Raw genomic sequence first — 14,217 nt, 5'->3', positions numbered from 1 at the left:
GATCTGATGTGCGCCCTATCCATCTAAGACCTCAGTATATTTTAGGGCCTATTACTTTAATTCGGGTTAATATCCCTCCCTATAAATGTTTTGGATCTGTGACTGAAAACAACGTAATGCATTTATAGGCTCTTCTTGTGTTTACCAGTTCAGATATGACTGAAGTTCTGTATTTAGGGATGGATTACTTCAACCTCTGTTTGAAGTTAGTTTCTTTCTTTTTGGAAAGAAATGCAAAAGACACAAAACAACTAGAGATGCAAAAACAACTACAGACACAAATAACTACAGAGATAAGATGCCCACAAAGAAATGCACACTACCTAAATGAGACAATACAAGACGCAAAATGTAAGAGGAAAAAGAGAAAATACAAACATAATAAATTACAGTAGAGTATTAGAATAACCGACAAGACTTCCTCCAGTTATGTTCATCAGTCATTCATTATAAGTAGCCTTATTTAGCCTAAGCAACATACATACATTTAATATGCTATAGCTGAAAAGGTTTACAAGTGGTTTATTAACGTATAAGATTTGACCCCAGTTACAATTACACCAATGATAACATATTTAAGTTGTTGATAAATGCATTAATAAACACTTATATAAACATTATAGTGTATTATAAAGCATGTATCCAATGTTTATATAGGGCTTATACATGTTAGTATAACCCAGTTGAATAATTAAATGTTGAAAAAAGAAATCTGCCATTACTGCAAATGGGGTTGCATTTAAGGATTTGTTGTTGTCAATTGTTTCTGTACAACCAGTCAAAAACTGCAAGGTTCAATTTGCTTCGATGTAAGACAAGGGCGAAAGTCTCACAATTGCAAACCTGAAACCATTAAATGTTTGAAGATTTTTGCTTTGATTATTAAATAGCTGCAGATGAATTTTCTCTTGATCGATGGACTACGCACTGCAAAAACTACATTGGTCATACTGTTAGATAAAGAGAGATAAAGCTAGGCAACTCTTTGAGACTTATGGACAATCAAAGAAAACTGGAAAACTCAATTTTGCTGTGGAATTTTATTCCTGTTTTATACAAAATACAAAAGTGGTTAACTCAAAAGAAACAGTTCAGGTGCAATGTTTCATTTGCTTCAGTTTCAGAATGAAATGGTAATGTATCTCACAAAGGAAGACAGCAATGCTGACGATCTACAGAGATGGCACCCAAACTGGTACACTGTGATGCAAGGCTAAATATTGGTGTGATTTACCATTATGTTCTGTAACATTCTGAACTTAGTAAACTATTAGAGCTGAAAGAAACAATAAAAAACAAACAGTGGGTGTCTCTACCTGCTCAGCCAGAGTTACTTCCTAGATGTTATTGTGGGTAAACAGATTCTGAAAGCACTGGAAGTCATCAGAAAACATCATCCTTTTATCAAAATTTTGGTCAACGCTTTGTCAAAAATCACCCAATCCTTGTACAAATCCCAGGTACCATCTTGAAACATAAGCCTACAACTCCCTCTTGTGCTGAAAGAGTGGGACTGACCCTCTGTGTTTGATTTTTGAAAGCCGTCACCCAGAGCAGTAAGACCCGCTGAACTGAACAGACAGGATTGAAAAAAGACAACCCATTTTAACAAACTATCTCACATTGTGAAAATAGAGCTCACTATCACCAGCAAATGAGATTACCAAGTGCCTGTCATCCGAAATGGCACGTTATCAGGAAACAAAAGGGTTCATGCATCAAAAGTGAATGAAATCACATCCTGACACCTAATCAGGGCCTCTTTTTGAACCCCAATGGGAGTGTGCAGGTCCGACACCTGAAAGTTCATCACGTCAATGTCAGACGCTCCAAACGTGGCCTCCACCTTCACCTTCTCATGCATGTTGAACTGAACCTTCTTGTTGGTCATGGAGAGGAGGCATCGGAGGAAACTCTCCCTCAGCACAGACCGCGCATGCTGCTCGCTCTGCAGCTGTTCGGCGTCTGCCTCGGACGCAGCAGAAGTGGGAATGGAGGTACGACAGAGAGCGATGAAACGGGGTGATCTGGGGTCAAATCCGCGGCCATTGGGGTCGGGCCCTTTTGGCAGGCGCAGCACAGACACCGGCGTTGCCATGTTGCGTCTTTCTGCCAATACCAATTAAAGAAAAACAAAAAACATTAACAAGCGAGGCAATATACGTTCTATAAAGACATTTTAAAATACATTAATTCAGCATATACAGTATATTCACATGGATAATCAAGAAGTTTAAATTCATGAACTAAAAATAAGGATTTAGTTTTTCCTGTGTTTTTATTAATCATTAAAAACGATTAATGTACTTTGATTCCTTGACATCGTTGTACTTAATAAATTGTCTTTTGGGGAGCATCTAGTGTCTCAGGGTGCTGGCGTCTTTGAATCGTGAGATTGTTTATGCATTTTATCCTGATCCTGTTGGGATATGCGTACACGAGCTTGAAGCAGTCAAAATTGATTACAAACATTCAACTGATCAACAAAAGTTTGATCATTTCTAGTTTTATGTCACTTATAAAGCATTGAATGAATTACGTTGTTTAGGGAATTTGTGATCAACATTCTTGATTATTATTGGAAATTTTCTTGCTCACTAAATAATAAATAATAAAAAGCAGCCCTATGAGATAGGTCACACGTGTTTAGCAGCATCAGAAAACATTGAAACCTATGATTTAGAGTTAATTAACCCTATAGCAGCAGGAAAATAACCCCTCATAGGGGACTTATTGGAACTCCCTCTTTAATGATACAAACTGGAGTAGAGCTTGGCTTGTCCCATTTAATTTAATTTGAATTTGGTTAGTAATGATTTTTCTAACAAAATTAGAGAATTAAATCTTAAGCTATTACATGACATCTGACCTACTAATGCATACACATCCACATTTTCTGACATTGATGACAGCTGTTCCTTTTGTAAAAAAAATAGAGAAAGTACCATCCGTTTATTTTATAAGTGTCCATTTTGAAAAGATTTTTTTCTTTTTGCTAAAACTACAGTTAGGTGTCACTCTTGATGAGAATATTATTATTTTAGGCTCCTTCTCTCACAATAATAAATGTAACATAATTAATCCCTTCATATTACTAGGAAAAAGTCCATATACATAAAGTCAAAATGTCAAAGGCAACCCCTTCATTCCCATTATTTTAAGTAAAAAAATATATTTTGTTTTTTTTTTAATGTTGAATTCAACGAAAAATGTTTAGCCATTGAATTTTATTCAAATTACATTCAGATAACTTGTCAGCCATTATTACTTGCCCTTTATATATTTTTTTATTTATTTACTTAATTTAATTTCCTTTTAATATTTTTTATTAGACCTATTTATTTATTTAATGCATCTACTTATTATTTTGTTATTTCTGTATTTCTCATATTTAGGGTACCTACTATATATTATTTTTTAGATAATGTTTGTCCATATTTCGATGTGTGCCCTTGTCAAGTCTTGAATTGTTTTTTGTTCCTTTTTCAATTGTCAATTGATGATAAATGTTTTTTTTTTTAAAGAGAGATAATCAAGCTACTAATGTATCTAAAGAGGCTTGTGTGGATTTCTTGATACCCTGTCTTTAATGGTTGCGTTTAGTGCTTGTGATGCGCTTCATGTTACACTGAGTGACATGGCTCCATGTTATTGAGAAAACGCAGTTTTATACAGCTTACCTGAACCTGTATGCGACATGTTCGACATTAAAGCTCACAAATATCAAACATATCTACCTACAAAGCTGCAGGTAAGGTCGCCCCACAGACCAAACACACATGTCGCATTGAAAAGTCGTTTCACTCTATGTTTAAGGTTGTTGTGAGCGTGTTAGCTCAGACAAAGCTGGTTATTTTGAACAAAACATGTCCGAAAATCACGCTTTGTTCCCTAACAGCAGTGGCTACTGCAGTGTGCTAGTTTAACCGAAGGTGCACAAGGGTTTCCGTGCCCCCCTGGATGTTTCTTTACACACGTACTCACTGTTTGCTCCAGTTATCTGCATCAGAAGTTCATCAGCCACCTGCGACGACGTTGCTACTGCGTCTTCTTCTTCGGTGCATTTATTGGCGAATGGAAAAGCAGCTTACAGACGCGTCACCGCCGCCTAGTGGTGACACCGGTAGATTGACAGGTAAAAAACTAAATTTGTGTAAAGAATTACTTTTATTACATCTTCATGAGATATACACAATGCCAAAAATGTATTTCTTGCCTTGTTGCATTTATTTCGAATATTTCTCCCCAAAAAATTAATACACACATATGTGTACATACACATGAATGCACATACATATCTACAGCAGTAATTGCATTCATCATGAAATAAAATATTCGAAAAGGAGTGAGAAGAAGTGAAACTTATAAACTCCCACCCCTGATCCTTCTTTATAACTTACAACAAAAATAGAAATGAGCTTCCTAGCCCAACAGATTTCTTATATATATATATATAAAAAAATAAAACAGAAAACGCTTTGCCGAGTGCTAAGCAAAAAAAAAATCAACGCACAATAAAGTAACACACATTTAGCTGTACGTGTGTTTACCAAAAAAATAATATGTGATTCAGATACTCACAGAAAGATATATAGAAAAAAAATATCCACCCCCATACTTTACAGTACATTTCTAAATGTAAAAATAATAATAACATAAATGAAAATGTACAAAGACAGTAAAACATAGAAAAGGAATGAAGAATGACAAAAACAAAAACATATATGTGGTCTAAGCCTGTGAATGTTCTCATTTGTCCAGGTCATCGTTACCCCCAAAGAAATTTAAGTCAAAAGCAACTGGACTTGCTTGTTTGTCTTGGAATATATATATGTGGTCTGTTGATAAACTTAGGGAGAAAATAAATAACAGTTTTGCCAATTTATTCTTTTTTGAGTTGTAAGTTTTCCATAGTGGTCAAATATGATATAAAATCTGAATGTTTGAAAATATAAAAAGGACGGTAGTTTGTTCATCCAAATCATTTCATGGATATGTTAATTTGCTAAGTTAATGTTTAAATTAATTGTGTTCGTTTCATATGACAAATATTTGGGATGAGAGGAATTAAGAATGAGTAATAGATCCATTTTTGTTAGTATTACTTTTTTAACCACACATTTTGAAAGGTACTTCTGTAAATCAAACCCCAAAGAAATAACATGAAAACAATCTACAAAAACATGTTCAATAGACTCATTCAAAGCACTTCTGTTATTTACAGTTGGAAAGTAAAGACAGATGTAAAAAATAACCAAGTTTAAGTCATAATCTGTAAGATTAGGAATTGTTTATAGGGGCCTCGTTGGCAGTAAGATGTAACTGAAGGCGAGCCTGTTCTTTCAGAGCCTCTATCTTGTGTCACGTTCATGGTGGTGGGCTGACTCAGAAGTTGGAAATTCCAGATTTTCGATTACAAGTGAACGCAGCATAACTGTCAGTGACAAGTTATGCCTTCAGACCAACCGCTGTCAGCAGCATCACTAACATGGCGGCTTATACATCTAGCCCAGGAATGTCGCCACAGACACAGAGATTGTAATCAGGACTCGACATTAACACCCACCCACCAGCCAAATGCAGGTGAATTTCAGCCGTGGCGGGTAACACAGTTGCTCCAACTAGCCACTTTGGCTGGTTGAATGGTAGTCTTCTCAAAGGGAATCTAAATTAATAAACTGTCGGCAAAGTGATACAATGACACTACAATTCCCATGAGCACTCATGAGGGACGACTCTTCAGTGTTGGACGGACAACAACAACAGTTAAGTTGAGAAACAAGGCTACAACTAGAGAAGTAGATCCAGGCGTGATGAGCAACTATCAACATGTGGTGGAAAAAGAAAAAGACAAGTGGAAGGCAGGTAGAGTGTGGCTAACGTATGATGGTGTTAGGAAAACAAAATACTGCACAGATTGTATTTTCTTACAGCAGGGAAAAAGCAAAAGGTTTCGATTGTGATGTGTAATGCAAACGTCAAATGTGAAACTGTAAAGGAACACAAAGTTTCAGTAACTCATCTAATATATGGGGGAAAATGTCATGATCGTCTTAGGTTTTGAGATGCACCTGTACGTGAATGCTGCTTAGATGACCTGTGTAAAGAGTAATTACCAAGGCTTTCAATTAAAAATATTTAAACGTTCTATGTTTTATGAATTGTATGTATTTGAATTGCATTAGACTTCAGTGTTTAATGTTGTCATAGATAAATAGTGTTGTTAATAAATGCTGTATTTAAACAGACAGTTTTTTTTTCAGTAGAGTTATCTCTCTAATTAATCTTCTACATCCCCGCACCGCTTAAAGCTGCCCTATATAAAGCTGCCCTATATAAAGCTAACGTTTATATAGGGCTTTTTCTTCTTAATATACTATATATACAAATTTGTGGTTGGTGAAAATGCTGAGTGGCTAGTAACTTACTAGCCACAGTGGCTGGTGAGCAAATAAGTTAGTGTCAAGCCCTGATCGTAATAAAAAAAACAAGTACAAGTGCTTTCGTTAGTGGGTCATATGATCCATCACCATCGTTTTAACTCACTCTTTGATAGATAGTAACTTCAAAGACAATTAAATAGATGAAAGACCATTTCTGAAGAACTGCTACAATCCAATGAGTTCTCATATGTGCATGAGTAACAGTAGGAACCAGTAAGTATTTAAATGTACTGATTCATTTGAAAGTATTACACCGTAAGTGTAATATGGGTATTTAAGTTATAAGTCATGGGCTGTATAATAAAGTGTTGGATGGAATATTTAAATATTCACAATTAATCCAGTGACTGTATGCGACCGGGGTCATTCATTCTGTAGTGACAAACTTACTGCCTTTTTGTCACGGCCCTTGGCCTCATCAGGCTTTTAACTGTAAAGCCATCTGTGGTGATATTAGATGTTTAGAGCAAGTGCTCCAGGATTGAAACCACCAATGGGCGACCTCAAACAAACACCAGACTTTCACCAAAGACACTGCGGTAAGTGTCCCGTTCATGTTTCTTAACCCTAACCACGTAGTGTTATGGCTATGATAAGTGACGCCAAAGGGTCCTGACAAAACCATGTGTGACAAGTGCATGATTCAAAATGTTAGAAATCACAACTTTTTATCTCTGGCTTACTACACTTACATACTAACTGTAAATGTTAAATGTGAGCATTAAGGATGCTATCAGCACTATAAATCCACAGTGATGTGTACCTATGATAAAAGTGTCCTATGGACAACAATACTTGTTTGTTTGACTGTAAAATCCTTGAAACTGTCCTGCAGCATTAGGAAAAGCACATAGGTGTGTCAGCACACATTGAAGAACTATCAGTCCAAAGCCCAACAACTCTTTCTCCTCAACAGCATATCCAAAACATACATTTTGAGATAGCAACCAGTAAAAAGCATTTAGAGTCTCACTGCCGTACAATAGTTACAATTGAACACATCATTGGTTGTATTTGTTCTCTTTTGTGCAATAATGTTGAGTTGTTATTATTTTACAGTTGCTTAACTATTTTTGTGCATAATAGTATTGTGTTTAGCTTAGTGTTTTAAGACATATTTTCATCTAATAAAGGATAATATTTGTTCTAAAGCAGGGTGCTTTAGTATTATTCTAAATTTACAATACATGAACATGTACATGTGAACCTGCCCTGTTGATATCATATGAATGTTCAATATGAACAATAACCTCTTTCAAAGAGGGGATAACATCTTTTACCGTATCACAGCACAGTTCGTTGCACTTGGCATCAGCAAGTGCAGCCAAAACATACAAACAGTAGACAATAGTGCAGCTCTGTCCTGGGGAGGACTTGAGATGAGCAACTTTAGGCATTCACTTCCCTGATGCCTCCATTGGTTTGACAAATAGCAGAAAAAACTCCTATTGCTCGCTCAGAATCCAAATACTCCCATTTAACATTTACAGTACCGTATACTGTATTCCCACACATTTTGACAAATAGATTCAGTTGTTGAGTCTGAATTCTTCCAACCAAGACTTAAATCTAAATTTAGACTTTTCTTTCCAACATCTGACTTGGAGAATGTTGATAAAAGGTAAATTCACATGACGCTCAGCGTGTTGAGCTGGAGAGCTCATAGGCAGAGACCACTATCTATCTGAAACAGATAAAGGCCTAGTTGTTCTATTATACTTCAGAAGGTGAAGCTCAGAAGCTCAGACAGAGCCTGCCGCACAGGGGTGCTGCAGCAGTGGACAATATCAGAAATAAAATACCAATATGACCCTGAAAAGTAGCGTAGTAGGGCATCTTTAAACGGTATACAATGCTCACAAAAAATTGGCTAAAAGAACATTAACAATAGTAGAAAATTAAGGGCAAGTAAATTAAATAATCAAAACTACACAAATCAATCAATAAAATGAAAAACATATACGTTCATACGTATATGTTGTCATATAGTTGTATTAGGAACCTTTGATGAAGGCGATGCAATTCCCTTAGCACTGTATTTCTCCAGATGATTGCTCAGCATAATGAAAAGGCCCTCATGTGCAGTCATAATACAGCTGAGAAAACCACGTCCTGGCCGGCAGGATGTGTGTTGCAATCAGCTTTCTATTTTAAGTCATCTTGCATCATCTTTGTTTTAATTTAGCACCTCTTTGTGATCAATTTATCAGATTTTTTTCTGCAACATTTTGTGAGTCAGGACCTCCTGCAGCGCTGCTGATGGAGACCAAATTGTTGCTTCGGTACTAAGAATGATTTCGTTATGCCTTATCATATAAATACCCCAGGACCAAAAATCATCTATCCACCCAATGCTTCCAATGAAATGGTTTCTTCTCTATTTTTAACTTGGGATTCAACCAGATGCTTGATGACAAATTCGGGTGGGGGTTAGATGTTAGCTTAATGTAAATTATTTTCCAGTTCCATTGCATGTTTGCAACTATACTGAGGTGCCCCCCCCCCCCCCCCCCCTCTTTTTTTAGGGTACACATACTGAATGGCAACATAAATATCCATGAGATCAGTCCCTGTTCCTGGCAGAGCGGCTGACTGTTCTGCCACTTCTGATGTAGCTTGTAGGTCTGGTGGGTCTTCTGGTGGTGGTGAGTCAAATGACTCAGGTGCCTGAGAGGGTTGCACCTCTGACTCCAAATGTCCATCAAGGGGAGTGTCCCTTAACAGACTCAGGTGTTTCTTCCTCAGATGTCGCCTGTTCCTCCATTTGCATCCTCCCTGCCGGTGTCTGCACGGTGTGGGAACATGGTTCATCTCACTGTCTGATGACGACTGCAGGCTCCCAACTGTGCCGTGTCTGCATGCGTACGGTGTCTCCTGCTTTGATTTGGAGTGAAAAAAAATCAGGGATCTATTCTGCAGGTTTGTTGTTAAGGAGACAGAATTTGTGATGCTGATAATTCTGGTCTACTCTGACATCTCCTAATGTTTTAAAACTCACATAGTGTTCAGGTGTTCAGTAGAACCCTGGTGACGCTGACTTGACTTTGTTCGGTTAGTCCAGCTAGTAAATCTTCTATTAGCTCTGGCTGACGATTTATCTGAGGAAAGAAGCAGCAACTTCAACAATATAACCCGTTAGTTTTCTTGTCATCCACAGATGGCGTTGATAACACTTTCCACCTTCTCTGTTTCCTCTAATGCTGGAGTTGGTCCATGAAAAAGTCACTGCTATCAAGCTAGTTGCAGTGTTGTTGTCTTTCTCCAGTAGCAGCTGTAGCTGTACTGATTTAACTCTTCGGGCTCACTGACCCGTCTACATGTCAGTGGCCTTCAGGAAAGAGAGAATTTTTTTTTGTCCCACCCACTAACAGCAACATTTGATTGGCCGATTTACCCGTCACTAACACACAAGAGTAAATGCATTGGTGTTCATTGCATGTAAACCATAATGACTTATTGTCTGGCAAACAGCTGGAAACAGAGGAACAGAAATGACACAAACAGGTCATGTGTTAACAGGACTGTCATAAGGTGGTGGGACCATAGACTGTATAAAAATTGGGCGTAGCATCTCCATCGAGGGTCCGTTCTCTCAACTTGATCCAGTCGTACTCGCTTACGGGAGTCACCTCCTTTCTTCTTACCAAAAAAGGGCATTGATGGGACGTTGGGGGAAGGGAGATACGTCCATCTGGCTGACGTATACCTCCGAGGCGAAATGAGGGCCAGCGGCTAGCTGTCACTCAAGAGGCCGCTCCCCTAATTATTCATAAACTTTAACCTCCAATAAAATAAAAATTAGCCTGGTACAAAAAAATTCACCCCCTTAGTGTTGTCATGGAGATATGACCTAAACTTACAGACTAGAATGTTTTTTTTGTTCCAGGCTTAAAAGAGGTTCAATTGTGCTGTTAAAATGGCCTATTTAACATGGGGGTCAATGAAAAATTGCTCTATTATGAAGCATGCCCCTAGTGGACACTGGATAGACTGCGATTTTTGGCACTTTCCGTATTGGATTAACCTGGAAGTCTTTGTGTTTGGGGCTCAGGTGGGACTTTTGGAGGACCGCCTGAGCTTCATGCGATAAAGTCAGTTAATTGAAGATAGCCTGTGTCATCCACTAAAAAAGCATCAAGCAGCCTGAATCACCGTTGTAATTTTTCTCCAGAGCTCCCTTTTTTAATGTTTTTTTTAGATTCTTACATTTAACGACCTTTGAGGTGAGATTTCCTTAATAAACCTCTAGGTATTTTTTAATCTCACCTGCACAATCTGTTTTTTGTTTTTTTAAGTTTTCTATGCTTTTGTTATTTATGTTGCCTATGTTTTGTATGTTTTTATTGTACAAATAAATAAATCTAAAATAAATCCATTACAGATTAAACTGCTCAGCAGAATTCAAAGTACACCTAATTAAAGCTCCATCTTGACCAGCTGCAACATTAAAGTGATGAATCTATAATATAATAATATAGAATATACTGTACATGGGCTAAATTATTATGAAATCGTACAGTATTCTGCATAATGAGTACTTCTACTTTTGCTACTAAAAGTATATTTTGATGCCAATTCTTTGTACTTCTACAAAGCAAAGCCTCCTCATTAAGAGATCAAAAGTGTGTGCATCACGCGACTATGACTCCACAGGTTATAGGCTATTAGTGACATATTTTTGAGTGTGGGAGGAGTTCCCTATTGGCACTATTTAGACGCAGGCCTATCTCTAGCTATGCATCTCACCCACTCTCTGGAAGTGCAGCAGGTCAGTTGTCAGCAGCGCAAGAACAAACTCCAAGATGCTCCGGCGGTCGGCTCTCCTGGGTAGGCTACGGGCACTTATCTTATTCCAAATGAAATGGGATTCATGACAGTGACAGATTGTAACCAATATAATCATGCTTATGGCTATATTCTTTCAGTCTGGCTCATTTACGGCTTCGCGCATGTTTGTGGTAAGTGCTGATTAACTAATTAACTTACTTCATTGAGTCATCATGATGTGTTTGCTCAGGATTCCCACGACCTTGCTGGAATGCAGTTTGACAGTAGTGTAAGCGACCCGCGCGCGTGTGTGTGTGTATGTGTGTGCGTGCGTGCGTGCGTGCGTGAGAGAGAAAGGGAGATGGAGAACGGAGCCCAGTTGAAGGCAAGGTTAGGGGCTGAGGGGCGCGCGGGCTACGTAAACTGCGTACTTCCGTCTGGAAATGAACGTCTCCTGCAGTCAGCGATGGTCTCGTGCTTTCGGAAAGCAGATAATCAGTGATAATTTCCACATTTAAAAACCGGGATGGATTTTAAAACGCGCTATTGTGAAGATGTGTGACCAATCCGGCATTTAAAGATGAGATGCAGAGGGAAATTTCAGCATTATACACAGCACGTTTCAAGTTCTTGACGTAAAGTCATTTAGTTTCTCTCTTTCTTTCTTTCTTTCTTTTTTTCTTAAATATGGCATAATGTAACCCCATTTCCTTGCGTGGACGTGGATGCGTCACCTGTAGCATTAATGGAAAGGTTCAAAGGTGAGGAGAGAGGCAACAGTAAATTAAGGTGTGGATGTCAGGTGGTTGATTGACGTGTGCCTCTGACATGATCTTGGAAACCGCTGACCCCAGAAACACCACTGCTTTACACCAAAATAGTTCAGCAAACATGTAGAACTGTTGCACTTTCTGTTGAAATCAATGGAGCCCCTTATTCTCTGCTAGACTGCTTATTCATTCCCATATTTTGTTCCTTCCACACAGCAAGTCATGACTTTGGCTTGAAATCAAATACAACACCTCATAAAAATTGAGATGGCCAAGTACATAATGATTAATTATGCCCCATCTGCACCTAATTAAAAAGGTAATCTGGATGTCATTACAGTTAACCAAATGTTATGTTCATCTCCAAACCAAATGTTGACAGTGTACATTTTGTATGACTGTACTGCTATTGTTAGTGACTTATAACTTGGTTATGTCTGTTGATAGAGTCTGCTGTGGGAGTTACTGCAGCCTCTGAAAACAACTGCTACCGGTGAGTTTGTTCCCCCTGCATGTGTGAGGACATCTTGGCAAAGTCAAGACATTTTGGCTGGTCCTTTAAAGGCCAAGGCCATGGCCTGGGGTCTAAAGAGTGCATTATGTCAGTTACAGAAGTACATACAGTAGATGTAGTGTGTGTGTGTGTGTGTGTGTGTGTGGTGACAGAAGCACAGAGGGATAAATACTTATGCTATGCTGTAGGATGCACTGATATGCTGATTTGATGTTGACACTAAAGTCTGATGTTCTTCATGTTAGACAATACTGAAAAAGATAATAGTAAAAATCCCATAGCAATCAGATTATCTGACATGTCTTGCAAATGACTGGTCAAATTGTCATCGTCACCTATTTTTAAAAACTGTCAATTTTATCTCAACAAGGTCGCGGGTACAAGCGGCCAAAATGGGTTTTCTCAGGAGGGTGGCTGGAGTCTCCCTTAGAGATAGGGTTAGAAGTTCAGCCATCCGTGAGGAACTCGGAGTAGAGCTGCTGCTCCTTAGCGTTGAAAGGAGCCAGTTGAGGTGGTTTGGGCATCTAGTAAGGATGCCCCCTGGGCGCCTCCCTAGGGAGGTGTTCCAGGCACGTCCAGCTGGGAGGAGGCCTCGGGGAAGACCCAGGACTAGGTGGAGAGATTATATCTCCACACTGGCCTGGGAACGCCTCGGGATCCCCCAGTTAGAGCTGGTTAATGTGGCCCGGGAAAGGGAAGTTTGGGGTCCCCTGCTAAAGCTGCTGCCCCCACGACCCGACCCCGGATAAGCGGATGAAGATGAGATGAGATAAAATGCTTTCACCATTGAAACAAAAGTGTGTAATATGTCACCTAAATGAACACTCAAAAAAAAAAAACAGAGCAAAAACATTCACATAGATCGTTGACAATTGAACCTTGGCAGTTGGTCTAAACAACATGGTATTGTATGTTGAGTCATACAGTATTTCCTGATTAAAGAGGTTTAGTAACTACCTATGCTGTAAAATATATATGTATATTTAACTCAATATTACATTATCAATCACCAGTTATGTTATTCTACCTTTATGAAGGTTTTAAATTTCAGTTTTCTTCAAAGTTTTTAAGAGAGGTCTTGATTTAACTGCAAGGTCATCTTGAACTTTTGAAATAGTCATTGTCATTTATTTTAACTTAAGTGCACGTTTGGGACGTGCTTGTTCAAAGCACATGTCTAGGCTTGGGCGTTATCAAGGTATTACCAGTATTATGCCATCTATAATACAGATGCTACTCTTTCTATTTAACTTATACAGAGATGATGTATCGAGGTGATGTAGCCTATTATAGTGCAAGTCTCCACAGCCACCCTAAAAAACATGGGGGCTGCAAGTTGACGAACTTGTAAAGTAAAAGAAATACTGCTGCCCATGTTTGGATTATTTTGGGCTTTTTCATGATGATAAAAGTGAACTAGCTAACACAGAGATATGGGTCTCATTATTTTACCCTGCTGTTTAAGTAGGCAAATTCCATATTAGACACACAGCATTGTAGAATAGACAAGCTAGACGGACTTTTACTACCGTTAGCTCAACTACTATGTTTTTTTTTTTTTTTTTTAAAACATAAATACCATCATATACCGTATACCCTGGTGAAAAGTCAGGACGGTATTAAGTTGTGAAAAGCCTACGTATGGCCTTTCGGAATGGGCCGATTGCTTGGTCCCGATATTGCTGCTTGTATCGTTCTTGAGAACCGATAATTCGATGAACTG

The 14,217-nt window shown here is 38.4% G+C and overlaps 1 protein-coding gene across 2 annotated transcripts; it reads right to left on the bottom strand.

Annotated features, from left to right (window-relative positions):
- Nucleotides 1-1,021: 1,021 nt before the first annotated feature.
- Nucleotides 1,022-4,050, bottom strand: gemin7 (gem (nuclear organelle) associated protein 7). Of its 2 annotated transcripts, none has more exons than XM_083913571.1 (2): nt 3,985-4,050; nt 1,022-2,109 (listed from the first exon to the last, which is right to left on the bottom strand). In XM_083913571.1, exons 1-2 carry the CDS (start codon nt 4,004-4,006, stop codon nt 1,712-1,714), a joined length of 420 nt encoding a protein of 139 aa, XP_083769697.1. In that variant the 5' UTR covers nt 4,007-4,050; the 3' UTR covers nt 1,022-1,711. The 2 variants fall into 2 exon arrangements, with proteins under 2 accessions (XP_083769697.1, XP_083769698.1); XM_083913572.1 differs by having other exon boundaries at nt 3,981-4,026.
- Between the last annotated feature and the right edge of the window lie 10,167 nt (nt 4,051-14,217).

The sequence above is a fragment of the Echiichthys vipera genome (assembly GCF_963691815.1).
Source record: "Echiichthys vipera genome assembly, chromosome: 5".
Lineage (NCBI taxonomy): Eukaryota > Metazoa > Chordata > Actinopteri > Perciformes > Trachinidae > Echiichthys > Echiichthys vipera.
Note: the sequence above shows the minus strand (reverse complement) of the source record. Positions and strands in the feature narration are given on the sequence as shown.